The sequence below is a fragment of the Myotis nattereri genome (genome assembly GCF_964212035.1).
Source record: "Myotis nattereri genome assembly, chromosome: 12".
Lineage (NCBI taxonomy): Eukaryota > Metazoa > Chordata > Mammalia > Chiroptera > Vespertilionidae > Myotis > Myotis nattereri.
Window position 1 is genome coordinate 22720920 of NC_138087.1, and position 27791 is coordinate 22748710.

Consider the following 27791-nt stretch of genomic DNA (forward strand, 5'->3'; position numbering starts at 1 on the left):
GGCTAGAGGTTCATCAATCTTGTTTATTCTTTCAAAGAACCACCTCTTGGTTTCCTTGATCTTTTGTTTTGTTTTTTGTTTTTTTTGGTCTCTATGTTATTCATTTCTGCTCTGATCTTTATATCTCCTTCCTTCTGCTTACTCTGGGCATTTCTTGTTGCTCTCCTTCTAATTCTTTGAATTGTAGAGTTAGATGATTTACTACCATTTTTTCTTGTTTTTTGAGGTAGGCCTGTATAACTATAAACTTCCCTCTCAAGACTGCTTTCATTGTGCCCCATAGATTTTGGATTGTTGAGTTTTTATTGTCTTTAGTTTCCAGGATGTTTTTAATTTCTTCTTTGATCTCTTTGGTAACCCAATCCTTGTATAATAGCATGCTATTCAGCTTCCAAAAGTTTGAATTTTTTGGATTGTTTTTATTGTAGTTTATTTCTAATATTATGCCATTGTGGTCTGAGAAGATGGTTGATATGATTTCAATCTTTTTGAATTTGGGGAGACTTTGCTTGTGACCCAATATGTGGTCTATTTTTTAATGTGTCATATGAGCACTTGAGTAGAATGTATATTCTGTGGCTTTGGGGTGAAATGTTCTGAAGTTGTTAATTAAGTCCATCTGATCTAGTGAGTCATTTAGGATTGCTGATTCTTTGCTGATCTTTTTGTCTAGAGGATTTATCCAGTGATGTCAGTGGTGTATTAAAGTCCCCTACTATGATTATGTTGTTGTCGATCTCTCCCTTGATATCTTCCAGGAGTTTTTTATGTATTTGGGTGCTCCTGCATTGGGTGCATATATGTTTATCAGGGTTATATCCTCTTATTGTATCAATCCCTTTAGTATTATGAAGTGGCCTTCCTTATCTCTTGTTATGGCCTTCACTTTGAGGTCTATTTTGTCAGATATAAGTATTGCTACCCCAACTTTTTTTTCATTTCCATTTGCCTGAAAGATATTTTTCCATCCCTTTACTTTCAGTCTGTGTGAGTCCCTTGTTCTGAGGAGGGTCTCTTGTAGACAGCTTATATATGGGTCATGTTTTTTAAGCTATGGATTAGTCTTAACAGATCTTTTCTATAGTTGGCACAACCTTTTTACTGACCACTATGAATTGGGCTTCCAAATGTTTGATGTGTTGGTGTGTTTAAAATTAAGGGGGTTACAAAGCAAAATGCATAATAAGAATACCAAGATCAAGCCTTAAAGTCACATTGTTGTTTTTTTAAGAGACTGTCTTCTGTAACAACCGAGGGGTTAAATTAAACTTGCCAGATGTTCAGTGGCCCTGAAAATAAATTCATAGCACCAAGGCCAACCCAAAGCCAGGTAATTAGCTAAATAATCTAGTGGTTAGAAACTGTACAGGCTACAGACAGTTGAATTGTTTCTTTGTCACCTTCACTGTTTATATTCCAGTATAATTAAAACCCCATTAAAATTGAATTCCTAACATAATCAGCAGCCCATTGGCAGGACTGTGGGGCTGCTTCAACATGTAATTAGTGAGGCTAAGTCAGGTGAGGGTCAGGAATTATCAGTAGATGTGGGTAAGCCCCTGAAAATGAGCTAGCATATGTCACATTTCTCATCTCTTACAACAGGGCTACAGGAAAGGCAAATGGGGGGCGAGGGATGTTTTAATGGCCTCAGCTGCTATTTGTGTACCCAAATTTATGTTGTAACCTGATGTATATTCATGTCTGCAAATTACACTTGAAAGAAAAATAACAATGTCAACTGCTGCTGACATTAAACAGTGGGAGATTTTGTACAGGATTTCAGACTTTTCTCTGCACTCAGATTTTTCTTTGTAGCATCTATGTACAAGGCATTTATTTTCATTTATTGTATCTCATGACCCTCCTTGCTTGTGAGAGAAAAAGGAAGTCAATGGGATAGATATTTTTTTGTCCTTTCAAACCAAAAGGCAGGCTTGGATTTTTTTTTTCTTTCTAGTATTTTCTTTAAATATGTTTTTTAAATGAAACTCTTAGCTGGTGATAGTTTGCTCCTATAAAGCCCACCACCCTTTTCATTCTGTTTCTTCATATTCTGTGGCATCACTTCCAGCTCATAATTATTTGCCTCCCATTTAGCCACAAGGTGTAAATTTGCTAACTGAAAAGGCGTGCTCTAACAGTTCACCTCGACATGCGTCCAAAGGCTGAGCTGGCTGCACTGGATAATTTCCCTGGGGGATTGTTCTGTGTAATGTGGGGCCATTTGTTGAGCTGTCTGATGTGGAAGAAGAGAAAATGAAAGGGCCTGCCAGACAGAAACAGGATCATGCAGTGCCTTTGAGAGCAAAGAGGGAAATCAAAGGGCAATTTCAGGTCCACTCCAGTTCCCCAAGCATGTGCCTGGGAACTAGAGAATCGGGATTTTTTTATGTTAGTGCTTTTAGAAAAGTCACTAAGAGAAAGCCCCAAACCAGGAGGCAATGGCCAATTTAATAATGTTCATGGGCTGTGCTCAGAAGTTACCACCAAGTCAGAATACTTCTGTAGGTGCCTGGGAGTTACTAATTCTTCAAGGGTCTACAAAAATGTTTGGAACTAGAAAAAATATATATACATTGATATTGACTCTCAACTCCAAAAAAGTATCTACAAGATAATTAAACGTTTAATTGAATGTCTACAAAATGTTCATTATCAACTTAAGTATTAAAGGTAGTCTTCTTAAAAATGACATGGGAAAACAAATTGTGAATTGATCTTTCTTACTTTTCAAGGCTTTGAGCATGCCAATCATAAATTCAAAGAATTGCACGTAGCCAGTAATTTGAAATGCAAAAGTATAAAAATCTCTTTCTTTTTTTTGCACAAAAATGTATATTTTAAATGGAATGTGGGGGCCACTTAATGTTCTTTGTATGACATGTGTGGTAGGACTAAAAAAGAGAGCCTAGGGCCGCAGCAGGTTTTAGAACAGCTCTGCACCTGTCTGCTGGCCTCCAGGTGTGTGATTATTCTTGCAGATGCAGATCAGCAAAGACTGGGGTGTGGAGGACCGGGCAGGCAAGACAGGGGGAAAGGCTTGAGGTTTTTCTTGCTGTGTGCATTCACAGTTGAGGTGGAGCGACCACAGTAGTGGCCTGAGCATGAAATTGAGGCATGTTGGTAGAACTCCATTGTCACCTTATCTGAGTTGTGTTCTTTCCCAACAAATGCCTAGGTCCTCACATTCTACTGTGTTTTAGTCACCTTTCCTCAACCTGACAGATATTTCCACTTTTAGCATGAACAACTTGAAGGAGTGGGGGTAGGAGAGAAGATGGATTATCTGAATTCCATGTGTGATGAGCCTAGTCCAGTGGTTGGCAAGCTCATTAGTCAACAGAGCCAAATATCAACAGTACAACGATTAAAATTTCTTTTGAGAGCCAAATTTTTTAAACTTAAACTATATAGGTAGGTACATTGTTATTAACTTAATTAGGGTACTCCTAAAGCTTAGGAAGAGCCACACTCAAGGGGCCAAAGAGCCGCATGTGGCTCGCGAGCCGCAGTTTGCCGACCACTGGCCTAGTCTAATTCAATGACCTTACTTGTTCAGGCTCTATTTATTCTTGTTGACCACACGCGGGGCAGTGAATGTTGGCTCCCTCCAAGAGACATGGAAAATGCCACTTCCTTGTAATCTTATTCCCAGCGGTAACACTTTGGAATAATCCTTGCAGAGTTTTTTTCTTTACATATACTAAAGTATCATTATTTGTTTTCAAAATGAGATAGAAGTAAGGTTTGCTTTTTTTTTTTTTACTTAATATAGCTTAGTTTTTTTTTTCATGTCAATACATGTATACTCACTCCATTTGTTTTAATGACCACATGGTATTCCAAATTGCGGCTGGGCCCTAATTGATTTAACTGCCTTCTATTGCTGGGCAGTTAGGTTGCCCATTCAACTTTGATCTCAGGAGCATGCACCATATGCCTAAACAAACCATTATATTGGCTAGAAATATACACTCTTTGCCCCTTGTGTTGGCATAATCCTTCCCAAGGAGCAGGGGAAAAAAACTCACCAATATTTCCCTATACTGATGGTTGTTACTAAATGTGAAACCTGTATGTATGTGCTTCATCGTTTGTTTATTTGTCTCTGTTTTTGTCTCTTTCTCTTACACAGTCATCTACAGTCAGGGACAAGGATGAACCGACTCTGCCGGTAGGAAGCAGTGGCCCTGTCTGTATGTGCCTGTGGAGGGGGAGGGGGGGTTATGAACAAGGGGCTCATGTGCTCAACAAATCACCCTCTCCCTTGGAATACTACATGGTTTGATCTGCTGCTGTGTGTGTGTGCTCTGGCCTACAATTAGTGTCAACCGAATTCTGACATTCATTGACACATTATCTCTGGGGCTGTTTCAGAAAGTCTCAGTTCTCTCTTTCATTTGGCATGAACTTTTATAGGAGCTGAAAGAGTGAGATTGTCCCACATTACATTCCAAGGGATGTTGAGCTGATATTCAGGGACATTGTGGGGAGGCATCTAATGCTTGATGTCTGTTTTCTTTATGTATCTGCATGCACATAATTTTTGGCTGGAAATTTCTTTGGGTTCCATAAAAAGAAAAACTGCATGAGATCTACATATCCGGTATGTGCATAATGCCCAAAAGAATGCTTTCAGTTCTCTTATAGCTATAATCCTTTGCTAATGAAGATCTTCGCAGCAGAGTTCTGCCAGTTTCTCAGAATAAGAACCATAGTCATAGTGGTCATGACCGATTATTAACAACAAGCACATGTTTCAGTTCCTGTCCAATTAACACATCACATCTTATGTGTGAAGCATGACAAGGAAATGACCTTCAGAGTTTTTGTCTTCAGTGATTACATTTCAAACCTATTCAAATCTCTTCACCTTGCCTCTAAAATATTTTGAACCTTAGCCATCTAAATCAAATAACACAATGCATTAAAAAATGTTACAGATTTTTAAGGCAGAAGGGCATAAGAATGAAGATTCATACGGCCCCATTCTTCCTCCTCTAGTGCTCAAAGCCAAGATTTATGACACTCACTGAGAGCCCATAAGATATGCCAGATCCATTGGGCTAGCGGTGGGACCCAGACTCTTCCCTTGAGGAGCCCATGATCCAGCTCATCACTGAGACACCAGTAATCCCCTCTGATTCTTCTCCAAACCCTGTATTTCTGGGAACATAATTTCTAGTAGAATATCAGTTAAAATAAAATCAGACTAAGAAATTCAGACATTTCTGTGTACTTCATACTGACATTTTACCCGTACTTCAAGCTTACTATAGATTTAATGATTGTCTCCAAACATACAGATTATGATTGTTAATAAGTATTCTTCAGAGTAAGGCTCCATGGGCAATAGTTCAGAAACTGTCCACGTTTACCAAGTTAACCTGATTTTTTTAAGCTTAGTGGTCTAATGTGTATCTTAAAACTCAAAAGGTGCTTTAGTCTGGGGTGTAGCACTTTCCAAAATATTTGACCGTGGAGTCTCTTATGGGACTTTTCTTGGGACGCACCCGGAGTTCAAAGGAACATTTTGGAAAACCCTGCATTGTAGAGGATTGGAAGGCAGTGGGAAACCGTAATTTATTTTAACCAGACCCCAGAAAAATCTCATGTCAAGAATTTGGATCAAAAGTTCAATAAGAAATTCATTTCCACACATTGTGCTGCCCTCTCTTAAATCTGTCTATGAAGCTTGGTCTCTGGAGCGTCATCCCTTGTGTTAACCAACACAAAATCAATCCAAAAAGGAGAGCACAGTTCCTAATCAGGATAAAAGTTGGTTTCAATCCACTGTTTGGATATTTTATTTTAGATTGTTTGTTTTTGAAGATTTTAACAAAAAGCTTATTGGTAATCTCACCTCTAGAGGTTCATTGTTCCTCTCTTAACATGCCAGTTTCATTTATTTGCCCAAAGGTTCACTCTAGCAGGAGTTTATACAAAAGAAATCCTCCCTTTGAAGTTAGGAAGTTTCTCTGTAGATTTATAGTAAGTGGTTCTCTCTCTTTAAATCTCACTTAACACAGACCATAGGGCTTCATGGACTAGAGCTGTGGTCCAGGGCAGAGAAGAGGAACCCTGGGAGATGTGGGAGATGTTCTTTTGGGGGGAAGGGGGAAATATTAACACCTCTATCATTTATTTTCTATATTATTCTTCATAATATCCACTTTTTCAAGTGTTTTATAATATATATACTCATTTTTTAGTATAGGTATAGATATAAATAGGTACAGATACAGATGGATACATATACATACACATTCATACTCAAACATTTTACTGATAGGGTGTACAATCCAGATATTGTAGAGACCACCCACTGGTTCAGGTAACAAATTCTGAGAGAAGCAAACTTGAGATTCATTCCTCTACCCTCCGTTTCTTGTCTGTGTGAATTGGACGCCTCATTTCACTTCTCTATGACAGTTTCCTCATCTGTCTAAAGAAAATAATAACCCGACTGGTGTGGCTCAGTGGTTGAACGTCAACCTATGAACCAGGAGGTCACCATCCGATTCCTGGTCAAGACACTTGCCTGGCTTGCAGGCTCGATCTCCAGTAGGGGGCCTGCAGAAAGCAGCTGATCAATGAATGATTCTCTTTCATCATTGATCTCTGTCTCTCTCTCTCTCTCTCTCACTCACTCTGAAATCAATTAAAAAATATTTTAAAGGGAATAAAAACAGTGCCTAGTTCATTTAGTTCATTTTGTGAATGAAGCATATAGCACATTGACTAGCATTTACTAAGCTCTAAAAATGGTAGCAAATAAATTTATTTAATAGGAAAGGCTGTGAGAAAGCCATTCCTTTGGGGGATTTGAAATGTACCTTGGGAATCTTTGGTCAACAGTATGTGATCATGTGACAGAAACAAGTGACCACCAGACAAGGGGAGGATCTTACCTGTAATGCACTTGCCTTTGGTTTCTGAGAACTAACAGCATCTTTGTCTGGTTTCTCTGTTCAGGCCAAGCCACGTCTCCAGCGAGGTGGAAGCTCTGCCTCCCTCCACAACAGTCTCATGAGGAATAGCATCTTCCAGCTCATGATACACACCCTCGACCCACTCGCTGAAGGTAAACACCAGGCTTTAGTTTGGAAGCTTGTTTTGGGGGGAAAGAGGACGTACTTCTCTTCATAAAACATGTTGATGCTTCCATCACACAAGCCTGCCAATGTCCTCATGCTTAGCATCTTCCAGAGGAAGCCCTGTTCCTCTGGTGTGCTTTATCTGCAACAGCTCCGTTCATAATCGGAGATGTGTGTACCAGGAGTAGAATTGGACATCCATGTGCCTTTTGATTCTGTCTTTTGATTCCTCCAGCATAAATACACTTTGTTATGAGACAGAGAAGACAAAGAGGTTTTTCTCCCTTCCCGCTAGAGTGACAGTTCCCTTTTTCATCCTTCCTAAGTTCCATAATGAAGTTGTATGCTAAGATAAATTGTGCAGCTTTTAAAAAGAAGAGAAGAGAACTCGTAACTTAGGAGGGCCAAGAGTAGTTTGGGGAACCGTGTTCACTGCTGCGCATCGATATTGTACTGATTCGTTGGCAAGTGGAGGGTGGGGGTCCTCTCTAAAGTGCTTAGGATTAGTCACTGGAGCCCCAAAAGGCCTGATTCACCTCATCAGGAAATCATATGAACCATCCCAGAGACTCCAGGATTGAGTTCTTTCAGTTTCGCTCCTTCACAATGAAGGCAGGTACATCAAGTTTCTTAAATTGCATAACTATCCTAAAAAATTAATTTTTCAGGTAGGTGGATATCTGATGTGTCAAATAAATATCAGAGTTAGGCCACTAGTGAGGGGGTCACATATAACCAAGTCTGTTCTCTCTTCGCCCATGGACCTTATAATTGGGCCTGATACTACACAGAGACTACTAACCTGGGGAAACGGTCTCTGCCACTGAATAAACGTGGGATGAGATTGTCAGAGAATGTCACACAAGTCAGAGCTCAGACCCAATTTGAAGCTTTGCTCAGTAATATCCAGGGTACAGGCAATCGGAGATTCAGATGAAGTAAAGAAAACTCTGGGATGTCAGGAGCGGCTCCCCAGGTCCTAGCTCCCCTCACTGCCACACACCACTCCCCCAGAATTATAGGGGAGGATCAAGGGGCCACCACTCCCTGTGGAGTTTTTCAATGATGAAAAATTTCCCATTTTGTACCCCAGAGAGTTGTAGAGCTGACGTGATGTTCTCCAAGGAGCCCTGCTTCAGAGACCCTGAGTTCTAGATACTAGCCAGACACATCCTAAATATTACTACTCTATTTACCCTGAGCCCACGTGACAAGGAAGTTAGACCCGGTCACTAGCCTTCTTCTCCTTCTCCCGGGCACACCCCAGAGAAGGGAGTGAAGGGATCACAGGTCAACGTCCTCCCAGCCACTAAGCCCTTGTGTGGCTTTGGGCAGGTTAGAGTCCTACTAGCATGTACTTGGTTTCTTCATCTGTAGTAATAGTCAGTGACCTCTGTTCAGCACTTCATAGTTGACAAAGCATTTTCACACCTACATTATGCTTTATAGTAACAGTTCATAGCTAACATTATTACACTAATTTTATAAAATATCATACCATTAAAACATCTCAAATTTATCTACTGTTCTCTCTGCCAGCACTTTATTCCAAGCCATCTCCATTGCTTTCCTGGATTCTTACAGTAGCTTCCTAGCTGGTCTTCCTCTTTCTCCGTTGCCTTCTTCTTTGTATATTTTCCACATGGCGGCCCAAGTAATCTTAACAAGGGTTCCATTCTGGTCAAGGGCACAAACCTCAGGTGCAGGCCTGGTCGTGGCATGGAGTGCGGTAGGCAACCAATTGATGTGTCTTTCTCTCTGTGTCTCTCCCTCTCCCTTCCACTCTCTCTGAAAAAATCAATGGGAAAATATCCTCGGATGAGGATTAACAACAACAACAAAGAAGTGAATGCAATTATGTCAGTCCTACTTATAACCTGTAGTGGCTTCCCATGGCTCTTAGGAAAATTGTGACATACTTAACCATGGTCCACATGATCTGCCTCTTTCTCCAAACTCAATTTGACTCACCTGGCTTTAGTCACAGAGACCTTTCTGTCCGGAAACAGGTACTTCTTTCCAGCCACAGGGCCTTTGCACCCAGAATGCTTTTGTTCCCCCTACCTCCTCTGTTTTCCTGCTTTACCCCTGCCCATCCTACAGCACTCTGCCTAAATGACACTTCCTGACCACCCGCTATAAATGGACCCCCAACCCTCATCTCTCCATCTACCCTTTAATTTCTCTTTATTGCTCACATTATGATTGTGTGATTATTGGTTTACTGCCTGTCACCCCCAGGATACAGTAAGTTTCTCAAGAGCAGAAACTCTATTCTATTCACTACTTGTCCCCAAGATTTAGCAGAGCGCCTGGCATAGAATAGCTGCTGAGGCTCAGAAGGATTAAGCAACTTGGAAAATCCATGCTTTTAACCTATAGTCACACAATTTCAAAGCCCTCTAAACCCCCACAGGTTTAAGATTGTATCTTGGTTATTTTGAGCCACTATCTTCTTCACCCATCTTTGTAGAGGACCACATGAGAAAAGTAAAGAACTATTTTATCTGCTTCAACTCCCTTATGAGCAGGCAACTGAGTATATTTATTTTTGCCAAGCCAGTATTATGTAGTAATTAAGAGGACAGACTCCAGAGCTAGAGTCTCTGGGTCCAGAACCCAGCTCTGCATTTACTAGCTGTGTGACCTTGAACAAGTTACTTAACTTCTCTGTACTTCAGTTTCCTCATCTGTAAAATCAGTATAATAGAGTCATGTCTAATTACAAGATTATTATAAGTATTAAATGAGTGAATATACATAAAGCATTGAACACAGTGCCTAGCAGGACATAAGTACCACACACAGGTTTAGAATTATTCTGTTTCATTATTTTGAAAAGTGATACAGCATATGATTTTTTAAAAAATTCAAAATATTCAAGAGGCTATGGTAAAAAAAAAAAAAAACATAATAATAAGTCTTTCTCATCCATTAACCTCCCAGTTTTCTTCAGCCCTTCAATTCTCCCCAGAAGAAACCACAGCTACCAATTTCTTGGAATTCCTTCCAGAGATATCCTATGCATCTGTGTGTGTGTGTGTGTGTGTGTGTGTGTACGCGCGCCCTTGCCCACAGGTCTCAACAATCTAAATTTCTCTTTTGTTGTTGTTGTTGTTGTTGTTTGGGGTCGTTCAGTTTCTGGTAGAGCCTTTTTTTGTTTTGTTTTCTGAGGGAGGTTGTTTTGTTCCAGTGAGAAAGGAGAGAGTGAATTCGGGTTGTCTCGGAGCTGGGCCATCAGTGATTTCTGAAACACCTGGCCGGTGTGGGGTGCGCTGCAGTTAAGTGTTTGCTCCTGCCGTATCCATATGTGCCTTTGGATGCAGGCACCCACTTTCAAGGTGAAACAACTCCCTGAAGGACGTGGAGTGCTCCGATGGTGCGAATCCAAGAGGATGCTGAGCGCCATAATCAGTTCTGGACTTGAGTGATTAGAAAATATAGAAAGCACTTCAGTGCTTTAAAATTGCTCCACAGCACGCAGCCAAGGAAACAGATTGCTCTGGTATTTATCCCCCAAGTTCACAATCATTTTCCATTTCAAGAACCGCCAAAAAATTAACCCACAGCTCTCAGAAATCGTCATCTCTCTTTTAGTTTGCATCTGATCATTTGAATTCACATGCCCTTGTGCCAAACTGTCACTCCTTTAACAATGTAGAGGCTGCTGGTTGCATCACCACGTTGACGGCATAAGCACTGCAGTGCTCCCCTGTGGCGTAAGGGACCGTTCACTGGTGTTCTTGGCGTCCACCCAGCTGAGTAGTGCGTTGGCACCCTGGGGCGTATGGTCACTGTTCTTCAGAGGGAAGTTTCCAACTTCATTTGAAAACATCATCTAGGACAAATGGGCTAGAGCAGGGGTGAGGAACATCCGGCCTGAGAGCTGTATAAGGCCCAAGAAGTCATTTGGTCTGGCCCTGCCAACGCAACTGCAGGCAGGACTTGAAATTCAATAAATCTAGGAGCTTTTTTCATAACAACATAAATTTATATTAAGTGAATTATGTTAAGCGAATGACATTATAAATATTCAAATGGACCTTGGCAGAAAAAAGGTTCCCTACCCCTGGACTAGAGAAAGACACTTCCCTTGGTCTCATCTGTGCCCCTCGGGGTTTTGTCTTCTCAACCCCAGTGTTGAGCCCTTGCCAAAAGCTTTCATTGGTGGTTGGTTTGGCCTCTGAGCTTGAGTCACAAGACCTAGCAGTGTTTGTGTTTTGGTTCGCTATTGATATGTAACAAAGCACCCAACACTTGGTGGCTTAAAACTACCACCATACTGTTCATTGCTCATGATTTCATGGGTCAGAAATTTGGGCAGGGATCAGTGGAGTGATTCTTCTGTACCATGTGCTATCAACCAAGGTCCTTTGGTGTGATTCAGCTAGTAGGTGGGCAGGTTAGAAGGTCCCAAAGGGCTTCACTGATGTGTCTGGCACCTTCGTTGGCACAGCTAGAAGGCTGGGCTCAGCTGCACCCTTCTGACTCGCCAGGTTGTCTCGGGTCTTTCCACATGGTTGGACTTCTGACATGGCAGCTAAGTGTTCCAAGAGCAAACCCTCCAATCTCAGGGGGAGCTGCAAGGCTTACAATGACCTAGCCAGGGAAGTCCCAGAATGGCTCTTCAATGCATTCATCAGTCATGAAGGCCAGCCCAGACTGGAGGAGAGGAGACTCCACCTCTCCATGGGAAGATACCATAGAATTTGAAACATCTTTACTATAACCCGGTCTGTCTCAGGGACACACACCGCTGGTTGGCTCATCTGCTCACTGTTCATTGGTGTGCTCTGGGCAGACCACATGTGTGGGAGGGACAGAGCCACGGTCACCCTGTCTCGAGTGAAGGTTTAGTCTAAGCACGGCTGAGCAATGGCTTTCCAGGGCTACATGATTCTGAACAGGACATTGTTCGTTGAAAGAGGAATCTGCTGGAGATTCATGTAAATTGTTGGAATAAAGATTTTGTTCTTTTTCTAAGAAAGCCCTGGAGAACTAGAATCATCAGTCTTTGAGATCACAGCATGACTATCTGAACTGATCTTTCTAATAAATTTACTGCCCCATATTGATTTTAACATATTCTCTAAACAAGCCATTATATGTACCCAGGTGTACATCTTTATTAGCCTAAAACAAGGACACTGGATGTAGCACTTTGGGCGTGAGAAGTAGCTTCTACTATCAATTTGTCTCCTAGCAGTAGCACCAACTGACATTTGCAGAAGCTTATAGCCCAGGCACTATGCTGAGTGCTCTGTGTAAACCTTCTCATTTAATCCTTACACTAGCCCTACCTGCTCCATTTTTCAGAGAAGGACATTGATGTATAAAGAGGCTGTGTCTTGCCTCACTAAAGTGACACAAGAAGTAAATGGCAGAGCCAAGAATGTGAACCTGTATCTTTCTGACTCAAGGTCTGGGTTTATAGTTCTCATGCTACTCTGGCGCCTTGTGTGTCCTCCCGTCCAACTCGGTGTTCCCTGTTCTCCTGGTGTAGACACCGGCATAAATACCAGGAGCCTGGACCGGTTATTCATTCAGTCTGTAACATGTGAATTTTCCGTACATAAGCCTTTGCCGCAAAACCTGTGGTAGCCTTAGCTCTCCCCTCACTTCCTCAGCACCCAGAACTGCAGCCCCGCTCATGCGTCCCCCATGCACCTTGCTCTCATCACTTGGCTTTTGCTCAAGCACATGCAATTACCGTTGACCTACCTGTCCTGGATGTCATGGGAAAAGGAATCCTACATAGGCAACTCTGCAATTCTGGCAGAGCCCAGTGACTGGGTGATGACAGTGGAGACGTTGGTATGAGGGCAGGATGGATAAGAATAGCATTAGAGTTTGACCATGTAGCCTATGTGGTCCAAGTGTCAGACTGCCTTGCTCAGCCTCTTGCTATGAGACCTAGAGCAAGTTTCTCAACCTCACCGGGCCTCAGTTTTTCCGCTTGTAAAATGGGATAATGATAGCACCACCAGCATAAGTTCGTGATTACTAGTACTCAGCCTTTTAGAGCCTTAGTTTCTTCATCTGTAAAAGGGAATAATGATAGTTCTACTATCAGAAGCTTGTGGTGAGTATTCAATACAATAATACCCAAAAAGTATATAATTACTTCTCAGTGACTAGTGGCAATGATTTTTCAGTTAAAATTGCATTCAGTTCATGCAATAAAATTCAATTGTAGTGGTTCAACTTAATACTTTTTTAAGACTTTGTTTTTAGAGCACTTTTAGGTTTACAACAGTGAGAGGAAGGTATAGAGATTTCCCATATACTGTCTGCCCCCACACATGCTTATCCTCCCATGAAGAAGGGCCACATCACACACCAGAACAGTACATTTTTAAACAAGGATGAACCTACATTGGCACATCATAATCATCCAACTTCCATAGTTTATTTTAGGGTTCATTCTTGGTGTTGCACATTCCATGAGTTTGGAAAAATGTGTAATTATCCTATATCCATCATTGTAATGTCATACAGAGCATTTTCTCTGCCCTAAAAATTCTCTGTGCTCTGCCTATTCATCTCTCCCCCACAACCTCCCAAACCACTAATCATTTTACTATCTCCATAGTTTGGCCTTTTCTAGAATGTCATATATTTGGAATCATACAGTAGATAGACTTTTTAAATTGGCCTCAATAGTCTTTTAGAATATTACTTTACTTATTTAACAGGAAGCCCAATAGTAAATAGTTGCCATTAGGGATCAGTGTCCTGTTTCTTCATTCTTTCATCCAGAGAGTGTTTTTCTCATTCTCATTCTCATTCTCATCCTCAGAGGAGGGTAGCTGCTCCCGCTACCATATCTGTAGTCTGGAAGGAGAAGACAGTGCAGCGGTCTTTCCTATCAGGAAAAGCTTAGTGTTCCCAGAGGCAGACTTCTGCCTCCATCACATGGGCCAAAGTGGGGCTAAGTAACCATCCTGACTTCCAAAGGAGCCAGCACTGGGCGCTCTGCCTCCCCAAACATGGAACTCCCTGGTAGACCCAGTGCAGGTAAAATGTGTCCCCCTTCTTCTCCCATCCCTAGGGACCTTCCTCCTGTCTCTTCAGATTCCTGATGTACAGAGAAGAGGTGTGATGTGCCCCTTCTTCCTCTCTTTTAAAGGGCTCTCTACTGGCCCACGGATCCAACTTTTACACAGTGCCCCTGAGTCCTCCCCAGAAAAGACATGCCCTAAAACCTGTCATCTGAGAATCCTGGTTCCCCTAAAACACAAGTGAATTATGGCCCATCTCTGCTCAAAACCATCTCACCAACAGGAGAAGCCCTAGTACTTGCAGTGGCCCTAAAGCCTTCTGTGACCTGCCTTTCCACGTTCCTCTCGGTGCCTCTCCCCTCTTCCCTTCTTCTCTGCTTTACTCTGCCCTCCCCCACTCCTTTCCTCCTCCCTCAGCCCCTCTCTCCTCCTCTCAGGTGTCATTCCCTTTGCTTCACTTCTCTGGCTGCCCCTTCTCACAAACCACAAACACCCTCCTGCCCCAGGCTCTCTGCATATGTTCCTTCTTCCCCCAGACAACCAAATGGCTTCTACCCTCCTTTCCTTCAACTCAGCCTTCAAATGCCACCTGATCAAAGAGACCTTACTCAGTCAACCTTTGAAAAGTATCAACCCCAAAATGTTGAAAATAAACCAGGTTTCTGGGTTTCCCTTGCCCTGCTCCGTATTTCACCATAACACTTATCATCATGAACGGATTTAGTTGTTCACTGCCTATCTCCACCCTTATATCTCCAGTATGGCACTGCATGGGGCAGGCTCTCACCTATCTCCAGGGCCCAGCACATATGGGCCCCAATAAGTATTTGTGGAATGGATTAATGGAGTGCTTGCTTTTATAATTTTTTCTGCTGGAGAACCATATGTCTCTAGCCATGTAGATTGTCTTAACCCATGTCCTGTCAACGGCTCTTTAGTTGTGACCAACAAAGTCCCATTTCATACAATGGTTGTCTGTGTAGAGGTAAATAACAGTCGTGTCTGCTGTGGCCACCGTAGTATCCCCAGCCTCTGGGAAGGCACTGACATTAAGTCGATGCCCAGTCAATATTTGCTAGATGATTAGATGAATCTCCCTCTAGTTCTGAAATTGCTGCTGCAGTGGGAAATGTTGGCTCTGTGCCTCCCATCTTCTTGAGTTCTCCTGTTCACTTCTTCTTCTTTCCATTCCAACTTTTTGTCCTTCTTTTCTTTTCTTTTCTTTTCTTTTCTTTTCTTTTCTTTTCTTTTCTTTTCTTTCCTTTCCTTTCCTTTCCTTTCCTTTCCTTTTCTTCCCTTTGATATACTGTTGGATCTTTTTATTGTATCCCATGGACCTAATTTGATATATTCAAAAAATTACAAGATTCTAAGAAGTTTGTTGTTTTAACCATTTCTTTATTTTACAAGTTCAAACACCTGTAAAATAGCACCTACCACATAATTTGGCATTAAGCTGTGTTTAAGAAGGAAACTGCAGAAGAAGCTCTTCATTCGGTTTCTATGGATTCTTGCATTCTCTCTACAATTCTAGTAATTTCTCCTTCCTTCCAGATTTTCAAATTTTGATTTACATTTTTTCCCACTATAACAACAATTTTATTAGTAATGGCGAAATTTAACAAATAAGTGAACTTGATACCTTAAGAAACACAAGAGTAGGAACAATAGTTGCTTAGTGGGCCTATAACTGAACTGAAGGATCATTTAACTGAGACAGTTTGGAACAGCAGGCCCCCATGCCTGTTCTGCAATTTCTTTGAGGCTGTTTTTCCATGACACAACCAACAGAATCCTGTAATGAGATGTCTGAAGATGACATCATACTCACTGCCTTATTTACTGTTATAAAGATGGGGACATTTCCCCACGGTAAATTCACTTCATGTTATCAGCTGGTCTCTGCTGTTTTCACTTTATATCCAGCACATTTCTGCTACATCCAGATTGGTCAGGGTGTCCTGGGAGCATGGCTCTGGCCTTTCTGGAGGACAGTGTTGCTCGCTCATTTCCCTCTTCAGCGGCTGCGTGGCATCCTGATACCATCTCTGCCAGTCCTTTATCAGTCTGGCTCAGGCAGTGGGATATGAACGAGCAACTTCAGTGACCTGAATTTCAGGACGTTTTGATGGGAAAAGCCTCACAAATGAGTAGCAAATATCTATTTTTTACCATCCTCCCTGTACCCTAGACTGTGGGTTTTCAAAAATATATTTTTATAATGCCCTGACCGGTTTGGCTCAGTGGATAGAGCGTCGGCCTGCGGACTCAAGGGTCCCAGGTTCGATTCTGGTCAAGGGCATGTACCTTGGTTGCGGGCACATCTCCAGTGGGGGCGGGGGGGGGCGTGGTGTGTAGGAGACAGCTGATAGATGTTTCTCTCTCATCGATGTTTCTAACTCTCTATCTCTCTCCCTTCCTCTCTGTAAAAAATCAAGAAAATATTTTTTTAAAAAAAAAATATTTTTATTAACTGCAGAACCCCACTGATAAAGGAACTCCCACAGGGAAGAGTAAATCGTTTTTTTGAAACTGTTAGAATTATTAAGAGTTCACTCACCAATAAATTTAACTTTTTAAAAAGAGTTCACTCAGGTCAGATCCTTTATCGGCGTGCCGGATTCACTCGCCTTTCTCTAGACCAGTAATAACATCAAAGAAATAAATACCCGACTCATAAATGTGACAGAACCATAAAGTACCCAGGATTTACCCAAAGCAAATGTTTAAGAACATTATGGCAAAACAATAAGTAATCATTTCTGAAGAACATAGAAGACTAAGTCATTGTTGATATGAAGTCCTGATAGTCATCTCATCATTCTCTCGCAGCAGCGGCTGTGGGATGACTGTGTTTTACCTCGGAGGAAACTGGGGTTCAGAGGGTGACGTTACTTGCGCAGTCACCAGCCCCTCGGTTTGCCCTCGGAGCCTGAATGTTACCCACCCACAGTCGCCCACACAGGACTCTCATCATAGCCACACTCGCCCACCCTCTGTGCACAGGGCCATTCCTGTCTCCTTCTTTCTTCTTCATCTTCCCAGGTCTTCAGCGTATACACTGAGTGTAAACCTGATGCTGACACCAGGGTCAGACTCTGACTTGCTTGCTGGCGTTTCTTTTCTTACCAAAGAGCAGAACTTGTTATTTACCCAGCTTCTTCTTTTTTTCATGGAATGTCGTTTTATTGCCTCGTATGCTATATTAGGAATGATCAGAAACCCTGCTTGTTATTTGCCTGGAAGAAAGTCATCACTATGAAAAAGATCTCTGCTATTTTCCTGGCAAAACTCTCCACCAGGAGCCAGGAGCGGCAGGGGCCTCCTTCTGCGCTGTCTCCCGATGGCTTCATTGTCCGTGTAAACATCCAGCCCTTGCCAGTCTATGTGGAGGTATTTTTGTGAGATTATCTGCATTTCTTTTCCACTTCACAGGCTTTTATTTCTTTCAGATGCTTCTATTTTTAAAAACAGCTTCAATAGGAGCTTTCCTAAATTGCCATTTAATCCCAGAAGAAAGTCATTTTCATGCCTATTTTATTCAAAATCTGGAGAAGTTGTCCCTGACAGACAGTGTTGTACCTTTTCTTTCTACCCCAAATCATAGATCAGTTTAAATTAGCAAGAAAGATGTTGCATGCAGCCTCAGCTGGTAAACAAATAGGCAACGGGAGTGAAAACCTTCTTTTGGAGAAGAGTAAAATCCAGTCTACTGGCCGTATTTTTAATACAATGACAGTAGCTTAAATGCCTGGGTAGAGGAAAGAAGGCTCTTAATGCCTCTCATAGAGCAAACCCAGGGACTAGTTAAAGAGCTCCTCTCTTTGGGGAATAGTAAAGCATTATGCTCAGATTTGAACGTCAGAGATGGTTGAAATTGAATCTGTCTTGTGTGTTGTGCACATTGTAAATAAATGTCACTTGGGGCATGAAGAGAATGTGGATGGTTTTACTAAAATAAATGTTTCTGAGTATGGGAATGGGTTCTCTCTCTCTCTCCCTCCCTCCCTTCCTCTTTCCCTCTCTCCAGTTTGTTTTCAAGTAAAGGACACAAAGACATGTGACCAAAAAATTGATTTTGATGGCATTTGAGTATAAACAGACAAAGATGGAAAAGGACAAAGGAGCATCCGTAACTTTGCAGCTCCATCTTGAACGTGTCACATGCTCAAAGATGCAGTTAGACCTGCTTCAGAGGGAGGACTCAGAGTTCCCAGAGATAGAAAGCAGCCGTCACCGGTACCAAAGGATGGAGGCAATCATTGAAGCTGAAAAAGCGCTTTCATTTTCCCAGTGCCCAGCTGATACATACGTTATCAGTGGAGTGTGTGGGCCAGTCCTGGCACCTCATTAGCTCTATGTAGGTGTTTGCCAAATAAATCAAGTTTTTTGGTTTTGCAACCATTACATTCTTAGGCAGTTGACAGTGGTTCAGTAGTAAATCAGTGAATTATCTTTTCTATATTTTCCCTTTAAAAGAGGCCTATTCACAATGTGCCACGTTTTTTTAATCCTGCTAAACCCTGTCTTTTTGGCAATCTGGATTTCAGGTGAGCAAAGGTTATCCTGAAGCTGTATAATTATAGTTTCTGTATTTAAAAAGTTCTCCCGTTCTTTGTGCAATGGAAGGAAATCAAAGTGACATGGTACTCAACTCATTTCCTTCCTCAAAGTCTCAACTTCATCTGGATCCATAGTTGGGCAGACTAAAAAAAAAAAAATTTATCCCCAACATATTGATAAAAATCTAGAAGAGCAGTTACTGTACTAATTTTTTCCATCCTGCCAAAACATTTGTACACTTGAGGGTTATGAGGCCCTGCATCCTTCGACATCATCATGTCTCTGGTTCACTGGCAGACATTTTCTACTTAATCTGAGGTGCACTCTGGACTTTCTGTGAAACATACCTTAATCTTCTGCCCTATCTTTGCATCCTGGATTTTAAACTCACTTATATAGCCCCACTTTATATAATACTAGTGCCCCGGTGCACAGATTCGTGCACATTGAAAGGAAATTAATTAGAAGGTGGCTGGCGGGGCAAAACTGGGCAAGAGGGGCCAGACACGCCCTGGAGCCAACCTCCCACAGACCCTCCCTCGCTGGCCACTCCTGGGGCGGCACTGCACCTCAAAGGGAGTCTGCAGAGTGAGCAGGGTCCCTCTGGCAGGTGGGGTCTTTCAGCCTGGCCTACAGGGATTGTGCCAAAACCAGCTCTCTGACATCCCCTGAGGAGGTCCCAGATTGCAAGAGGGAGGTTCTTGGGTGACACACCCCAGAGTCGGGTTCCCTCCTCTCTGGTTCCGGGGTGCGTCACCCGAGAACTGCCGCTGCCAAGTCACCAGAACTCAGCAGCTCCTGCATTGAGCGTCTGCCCCCTGGTGGTCAGTGCACGTAGTACCTACCTGCCAGTCTATGGTCGGATGGTCGCTTAGCCAGATATATATATATATATATATATATATATATATATATATATATATATATATATATAATTTAAGTGGGAATACTAGTAAGTGGATTTACACTTAAAACCAATGAAATTTAGAGGATTGCATGAACATTCATTCTACTTTCAATTTGCTCCTTTAAGTTCTTTGTGAGTTTGGGTGATTGTTTCCATTGTGGTAGGGATCTATGTATTCAGTAAAGTGATATCCTGGACAACACTCAAGTGTAGAGTAATACATAGTGTGAGGATAGCTTTTCATTGAATCACTTCCACATCAGTGGCATTCATTTCCTTTCTGAATTCCAGTCTTTTTTTTCCCTCAGTTTCATTCTGTTCTCAAATTCTCTTGCTTTCTCATACTTCTCTCTTCACCCCTTGCCCTTTCTCCGCGGTTGGAAGGTTGGGGTTGGTTTTTTTGTTTGTTTTCTTTTTTTCTCTCTTTTTTCACTTTATTGCTTTTTCCTCCTCCTCCCATGGGACACTTTTCCTGTATGCCTTTCTGATATTGTTACGTGCCCGGTGCAGCAGACGGTGAGACTCGGCTGTGCTCGCCCCACAGCTGGGTATAATTTCGTCCTGGTTCTCTGTGTCTGGCAGAGGCCACTAAATCCTGCCAGGCTGCAGGGTGGGATTCGGGAGAACATCCAAGTTCTCTGGCCAGTGCACACGTGGCATCCGTTCTGTGCACCAGTGTTCCTGTCTCTGGTTCTGGGACCGGACCGCCCTGCCATGCTATCACTCCTGGTGGCGCTGGGTGATGTCAGTTCTCCTCGTCACAGAAGCACTGAAAGTGATCCCAGGAGCTGAGGCCTCATCCATGTTCCCTTCACAGGCTCCCTCCCCACAGGGATACTGAAGGAGAGTATTCGAGACTGCAGAGTGAGAACCCTAAAATGGGAGGAAGCATAGGCCTCAGCACAGAAGGCAACTGGGCTGAGGAGATTAACACAGCACTATTAAATACAGATTTAGTTCAGTCCAGCAGCTCTTAATCACCTGCCCGTGCCAGGAACTCTGCTGGGTGCCCGCATTAACAAATGAGTTCTTGATCCCTTGCCCGAAAGGGCAGAAAGCAAACAGGTGGAGGTACTTGATGAGCACACAACCCACAACCGGAGGAAGTGACTTACACCAGGGACAGGGCCATTCAGGAATGCTGCGCGCAGGAGGGAACCTCAAAACTGGCTTCCAAGTGATTAAATAAATTAGGAGACCTAATAAAATCCCCGACACCAAAAGGTAGTATATGTGGGATTTTGAGCTGTATTCTCAGTTTGCATTTTGAAAGGCTTACCCTGTTACAATGTGAAAGGTTGGTGACAAGTGCTGGGAGACAGTAGGCGGGAAGAAAGATGAGGAAACGAGTTCAAATGAGACGATTGCAGAAGCCTCGGCAGGGCCTCTGAGTAAGGAGGGGAGTGGGAATGCCACGGAAAAGACAGAGTTGAGGCTGTTTGGGGGCAGAATTGGCAGGGCTTTGTGACAGGTTGGGATGTGGGTGTGGCTTATAGAAACATGAGTCTTACTTTAGGCCCAGCCCTGTGTATCTTCGTCACGTGTATGTAACCAAGCTCACATTTCTATGAAGGAAGATGGTGGCCCTACCTGTGTGCACCACCTCCTACGTTCTTTTTTTTAAAGGGGCAGGGGAAGAGAATAAAATATTTTGCCATTTTTAAGACTTAGCAATAAATACACTTGTGTTCCCCATCCTAGATTTGATAAGACTTACTCAGAAAGTATCTTCTGCTTGATTTTGTAAACATGATCTTTCCATGTACAGAAATGCAAAAATTTACCCAAGATGTTAGATGTCATTTAGTGAAAATGTTAGCTTTCTAAACCCTTACACACACACGCACACACACACACGCACACACAAAATTATTAGTAATGTGTTTTAGAAACTTGCTATTAGAAGAACTTGAACAGATTTTTCTGAAATAAGAAATAAATTCCAAGTGTTACATGGATGGTATCTGATGGTCTATGTTCTCCGCCATTCAAATCATATTCTTTCACCATGTTTGACAATATCATTTTCTCACTAGAAACTCCAGCTATAAAAGAAGATACCAGAAAAACTATTTTTAAAAAAAAAATCTTTTTTTAAAAAATATATATTTTATTGATTTTTTACAGAGAGGAAGGGAGAGGGATAGAGAGTTAGAAACACCAGTCAGCTGCCTCTTGCACACCCCCTACTGGGAATGTGCCCACAACCAAGGTACATGCCCTTGACCGGAATCGAACCTGGGGCCCTTGCATCCGCAGGCCAACGCTCTATCCACTGAGCCAAACCGGTTAGGATGTACCAGAAAAACTATTGAATATTCATTTGAACTCTGAGTTCGTGGCCATGGAGGCAATAATAATGACAACTGGAGTAACTCCCATTGATTGAATACTTCTATATGTCAGACACTGTGATGAGCATTTCATATAGAGTAGCTCATTCAGTTTTCACATCAATCCCATGATTCTATTATATGATAACCTGATTATATTATAACCTCTTCTATGGTGCCATTTTACAGACAGGGACACTGAAAGTTAGAGTAGTTAGATAATTTTCCCAAGGACACAAGGGAAGTAAAATGGAGTCAGGTTCAAATCCAGATTTGTTGGACCCCAGCACTCACTCTCTTAACCACTAGACATTATCACTTTTCCAAACAGGATCCCCTTTGAGCTTTCCTTTTGAAAATAAAAACCTAAGGATCTTCTTATTATCTTTTTCCCTGACTTGTATATTCTTTAAATAATGCCAACAGTCTCCGTGGGCCTGAAATCAGATAATACAATAGACTATGACATTCATAGATTTTCTTTGGCATAACATAATGAGTCATTATTTTGTCATTCTTCTTTAACCTGTTTCTCCCACAATAAACGTATGAAAAGAATGCTAGAACAAGGTTCTAATCCTGGTGGTCACTTGTTGTGACTTATCTTAGCCTGGATACTCATTATTCACTGGGCTTTGGCCCAGTCATAGAATGATGGCTGACATATATTGAGGACTTCCAATGTTCCAGGCATTGTATAAAGCCCCTTACAACAACACAGTGAGGGAATACTAGAATTAGCCCCATTTTACAGATGAGGAAACTAAGGCTGAGTATCTTACTACAAAGTCACACAGCTAGTAAGTAAAATCTGGATTATATCTCACATCTCTTGGCCCCAAAACTTATGCCGTGCTGTAAGATCTCCTTATTTGGCATCATGGTGATAAGGTCTCCTGATCCCAGGTTCACTCCAATTTTGTGAAGATGAGAAGAATACTATCTATGGGCACACCATGATTTATTTGAAGGAAAACCAATAGATGCTTTAAAGCCATTAATAATACCTACCATATATTCAATGCATATTATGTGCCAATTATGTAAGTGCCTGTAATTCTCACCACAACCCTACAAGGCCACTATTATTATTCGCATGTTACATGTGTGTGGGCACTGTGTGTCAAGAGGTTGAGTAACTTGCCCGTGAGCTCATGACTAATGACTGACAGTCCCAGTTGTCAAGTAAAGGTCTGTAGGCTCCAAACTATAGATGATAGTGCTGTCATGCTATTCTGTCATTTGCTTTCTTCCATCCCCTTGCGGGGGATGGTGGGGGGAGAACATTGTGACAAAGCATCAGTGTTAAAATTATCTTAAGGTTGTTACTGAGGTTTTTAATCACATAATTAAAAGGATACTCATAAAAGCCCAGGAAATCTTTTCTTTTTTTTTAGCCACAGTTTGGAGTTGATTCTTTTGCTTAGTTGCTCATTATTTTCTTTAAAAAGTCCTTTACAGAAACCTGCTTGCTCTATCCTGGACTCTCCCCCATCCCTACCCCAACCTACCTCAAAAGGAAGGCAGCAGAACAGCACACCCAGGTTCCATTTTTCTTGCTTGATCATCCAGAGCATGTAAATTACAGTGAAATATGGCCTGAGTCAGCTCCTCACAGGACAGAAATCAGTAACCATTGATATTGCTAAGCAACACCACAGAGGAGCAAGGCTGCAAATTAGGTGACAAGTTTCTAAGAGTCAGAGTATCTGGGGACTCACTCGGGCATTTCATTATGAGCCATCTGGATGATCCACAGTAATGACCAGACATTATTGTTCACTGTTCGAGGATGATAATTCCCATATAATTATATGGTACCTCCCTCTGTGATCCTAACCTACTTTACAGAACCTTCCACTGTATTTTCCATAATCCAGATATTTCCCTACAAGATAATTGGGAACAGTTACACCTACTGGGCAACTTCCATTTCTCCCCAAAATAAGATTTAGGACAAGCAAACAAATATCACTCTGATTACTTGTCTGATGGCACAACTAGCTGGGCAAGGACATGCATTAAGGAGGAAATTAGTCATGGGATCGTAGCAGCTCCATTGGCCTGATATGAGCTCCACCTTCATGGTCCCAGGGGAGCTCAAGGTGATGAGGCTCAGCCCTTTCCAAAGCCAAAAGTGAGCAGATGGTACCTACATCAGATAAGCTTTGAAGGTGACAAGAAGGTGAGCCAGAGTCCTTGACCTTCTTGGAGAAAGGTTACCTAGCTAGGACCCTTCCCGGTTCCATCAGCTAGCTGATCTCACTTGTTCATTCATTCATTCACTCAGTTAATATTTACAAGAAAATTGGATTAAACAACCTGGTTTTAAACCAAAGGTTACAAATTGATAAGCCAAATATGACCCAAAGTGTATGTTGTTTTAATTTGGAATTAGTTGCCAACATTTAAAAAATAAGGATTTTTCACATAAAAATCCAAATACCTGGCTTCCCTTGAATAATTACAGAAGATCTATCAATACTGTGCCTGCATTTGCTCATGAAGCTAGAGCCGTGTGACCGTAGCACTGTCCAATTTTCCAGAATCACCACCCTTCTCTAATGCTGTCCCAGCCCACTTTGCTCTTCTGCATACCTGTTGCCTGTGGGTCATTGCTGCTTTGTCAGAATGCCTACTGTGTTCTAGGCACTGGGCCAGATGCTAATGATCACACTGACTCCTGATTTGACCACTGATGTTGCATCGATACTTCCTTGGGGCTGGGGCCTTGAATGATAGGAGCAGATGGAAATAAACAAGGAAATGCGTGTGGAGAGTGGAGGAGACAATAATAAACCACTGTGTCTGAGTTTTCAGGAAACTTGTTTCATGAAAGGGCTAGATTTGGAAGGCATGGAAATCAGGTGATAAATTTCTAAGAGGTAGCTGGGTGTATATGTTCATAAATCCTACTTGAAACTTAATAGCTGATAGATACATGATTAACCACAAGTTCAGCCCTTCATTTTCATTTTGCAAAGTTCTTGCCTTGCTTCCAAAAGCCCAAGTGAGAGATTTGAATCTCACAAGAAGAAACAGACGTACTCATTAGCATAGATTTGGAAGAGCTGGATGTGAAAAGAACTCCGTAGGGCAGAATCATCTCTGTTGACACCTTGAGTGTGACGTACATGTGTTACCACATGTGGAGTACAGCTGTCCCTGGGCGAATGTGTACACAGTTAGGAGCCTCTTAGGGAAGTTTAACATATGAACATCAATCCCCCGCAGAATGTTGAGCAGAGCTGCTGCAATGAGTCAGTACTTCCAAAGCTTTTTTTGAGTGAAATTTTTGAATTTGAAGGTTAATATATTCCTTTCCTTCTGACTTGAGGAAGAAGTGAGGATTTGTGGTTGTTCCCTCACTTAGCCTCAATCTCTTAATGTTTCTTTCTAGTTAAAAAAAAATCTTTCTAGTTGCCTTGGCATGAACATTTGATATAAAATAATAATGACCAAAGAAAGCCTTTTAATGGAAAGCAATTAATTTTGGTGGCCCATGCATTTTTTGACATGAAATCAAACAAGATGTTTAAAATTGGGCTGCATTAGAAAATATTTAACTCATAATTCACGTTTATTTTGTTGAAAATTTTTCACATGAGGAAACAAGTGAAAAATGTTTACTACAGATAGCCTGTAAAAAACTTAAATCATGTACAGGTCTACAAATATAAATGCCATGTTTGTAGGAAGTGGGATGGGAAATTACAAGTACTCAACTCTCATACTACCCATTCACAAAACATTAAAACAAACACTTTTGCTGAAACAGGTTTGGCTCAGTGGATAGAGCGTCGGCCTGTGGACTGAAAGGTCCCAGGTTCGATTCCGGTCAAGGGCATGTACCTGGGTTGCAGGCACATCTCCAGTAGGAGATGTGCCGGAGGCAGCTGATCGATGTTTCTCTCTCATCAATGTTTCTAACTCTCTATCTCTCTCCCTTCCACTCTGTAAAAAATCAATAAAATATATTTAAAAAAAACAAAACACTTTTACCCAATAATAAAAATATACACAAATTTAAATATCACCTTAAGGCTAAAGTATAAATACTGCAAAACATGGTTTTAGAAGCTAGCCAGGCAGCCTTTCACTAGACCAAAAGTTCTTCTTTTGACAGTCTTCCTTGCGTTTAAGGGAAGAAGTCTAGGGGTTTTTGTTGACTTGCACATGTCAAAAATAGACATTGACATTGGTAGCCACACACAGAGTTTGATAGGATTTAACTACGCCGGACTGAGTTAGATGTTCATGTTGGGCCTGTGGCAGAAAATGAAGAGGGATACCAATTATTAAAGACTAGAGGCCCAATGCACAAAATTCATGCAAGGGGCTTGGCCCTGGCAGCCCCGGCTGCCTCGGCCCTCGCAGCCCCGCCCACTGGTCGTTCCTGAAGGTTGTTCCACCATCCGGTCTAATTAGCATATTAGCTCTTTATTTTATAGGACTAGAGGCCCAGCACACAAAATCGTGCAGACCCGCCCACCCGCGTATGCCCTGCCCACCCACCCGCCACCCCGCAATGCTCACAGCCCCGCCCAGCCACCAGTCTGGCTGCGATTGGAGCCTGTGGGCCATGGGGGAGGGACCAAGAGGCGCTCCATGCACTTCATGGTGACCGTTTGGTCGTTTTGGTCATGACGCCTCTTGGCCTTTTATTATTATGCTGTCTTTGGCACCCCAATGCAAAGTGCTTAATAGACATGCTCTCACCTGATCATCAAAAAAATGCCTTAAGAATAGGTATGTATTGCTCTTGTCCCCATTTGGCAAAAGAAAGAACTGAGGCTCAGAGAGGATCACCCAACTTATCAGCAGTAAAGCCACACTTCGGATTGACTGTCTTGTCTGTCTCACTCAGGAGCACTCTTAACGTTGATAGTGATGATGTGGTGTCAACAGTCAAGAAGCTTCAGACTCAGTGTCTGTATTCCTGGCTTCAGCAAGTCCAGGGAAGTTCAGCAAACCAAAGCACCCTAAACCTCACTGTCATTTGAGACTGTGCGTTTGCATACTTCATTAAAAGTATAGGGGAGCACATAACATGAGGAGAGCACTGTTCTAGGTTCTGTTGGGAGGGACCTAGAGAGGAATAGGGTCTCCGCCGCCAAAATATTGACAGTGCAGTTCGAGAGACAGGCTTGAGTGCCAATATGAGAAGGGAAGGTGCCTAGGTCCAGCGCTGGATAAGTGGTGGTCAGATGCATGAAGAGTCCACTTGTCACATCCTGCTCCCATGGTTGTGCTCTTGGTTTAATATTCCCCATAGACCTGAGACTAGAAGAGCAGGACTGATGGAGAAATTTCCTTTAAGCATCTTTCCCAACATGGCAGATATCTTTTGTTGCCGAACAACAGTGATCTATTTAAAACCTCTATAAGTAGTATAGAATTTGTTTTATCAAGCCTGTGTAAAATACCAAGTTGTCTAAATGCTCTGCTCCATGGCCCATTGCGTTCTCCCTTACTCTTCTTGGTGGTGCTTACAATAAAAAAGCTGCTCATTATCGATTGTTTGGTGGGTGTCATTATCTCATCTACTCTCCACCACGATTTTTGGGGGTACATACAATTATGCCTCTTTATAGCTGAGGACCTGGAGGATCAGAAGGTCAAACCAATTTGCTCAAAGTCACACAGCTAATAAGTAGCAGATTTGGGGTTCAAAAGTACACCTTAGCTTCAGAGTCCATATTTTCAACTTCCACTCACTACTGAAAATAATCCTCCCGTGGGTGTGATACAATCTAGTAGCTATACAAACTTCTCTGATAGGTATTAGTCATTACCAAGCAGCTACTGTCTGCACAGAGAAAGCCTTAATTTTTAGGTATTCACGTTCAGTTCAAACCAATACCAAAAATAAAGCAATTATTTTATT

General features: G+C 42.1%; 1 protein-coding gene across 1 annotated transcript in view; it reads left to right on the forward strand.

The window, feature by feature from the left end:
- The window catches only part of SLC24A2 (solute carrier family 24 member 2), a 219735-nt gene that overhangs the window by 126706 nt on the left and 65238 nt on the right, over positions 1 to 27791 (forward strand). Inside the window, exons 4-5 of the mRNA XM_081104263.1 lie at positions 4139 to 4177; positions 6979 to 7087. Coding sequence (XP_080960389.1) covers positions 4139 to 4177; positions 6979 to 7087 — 148 coding nt within the window. The remainder of the gene's footprint in view (positions 1 to 4138; positions 4178 to 6978; positions 7088 to 27791) is intronic.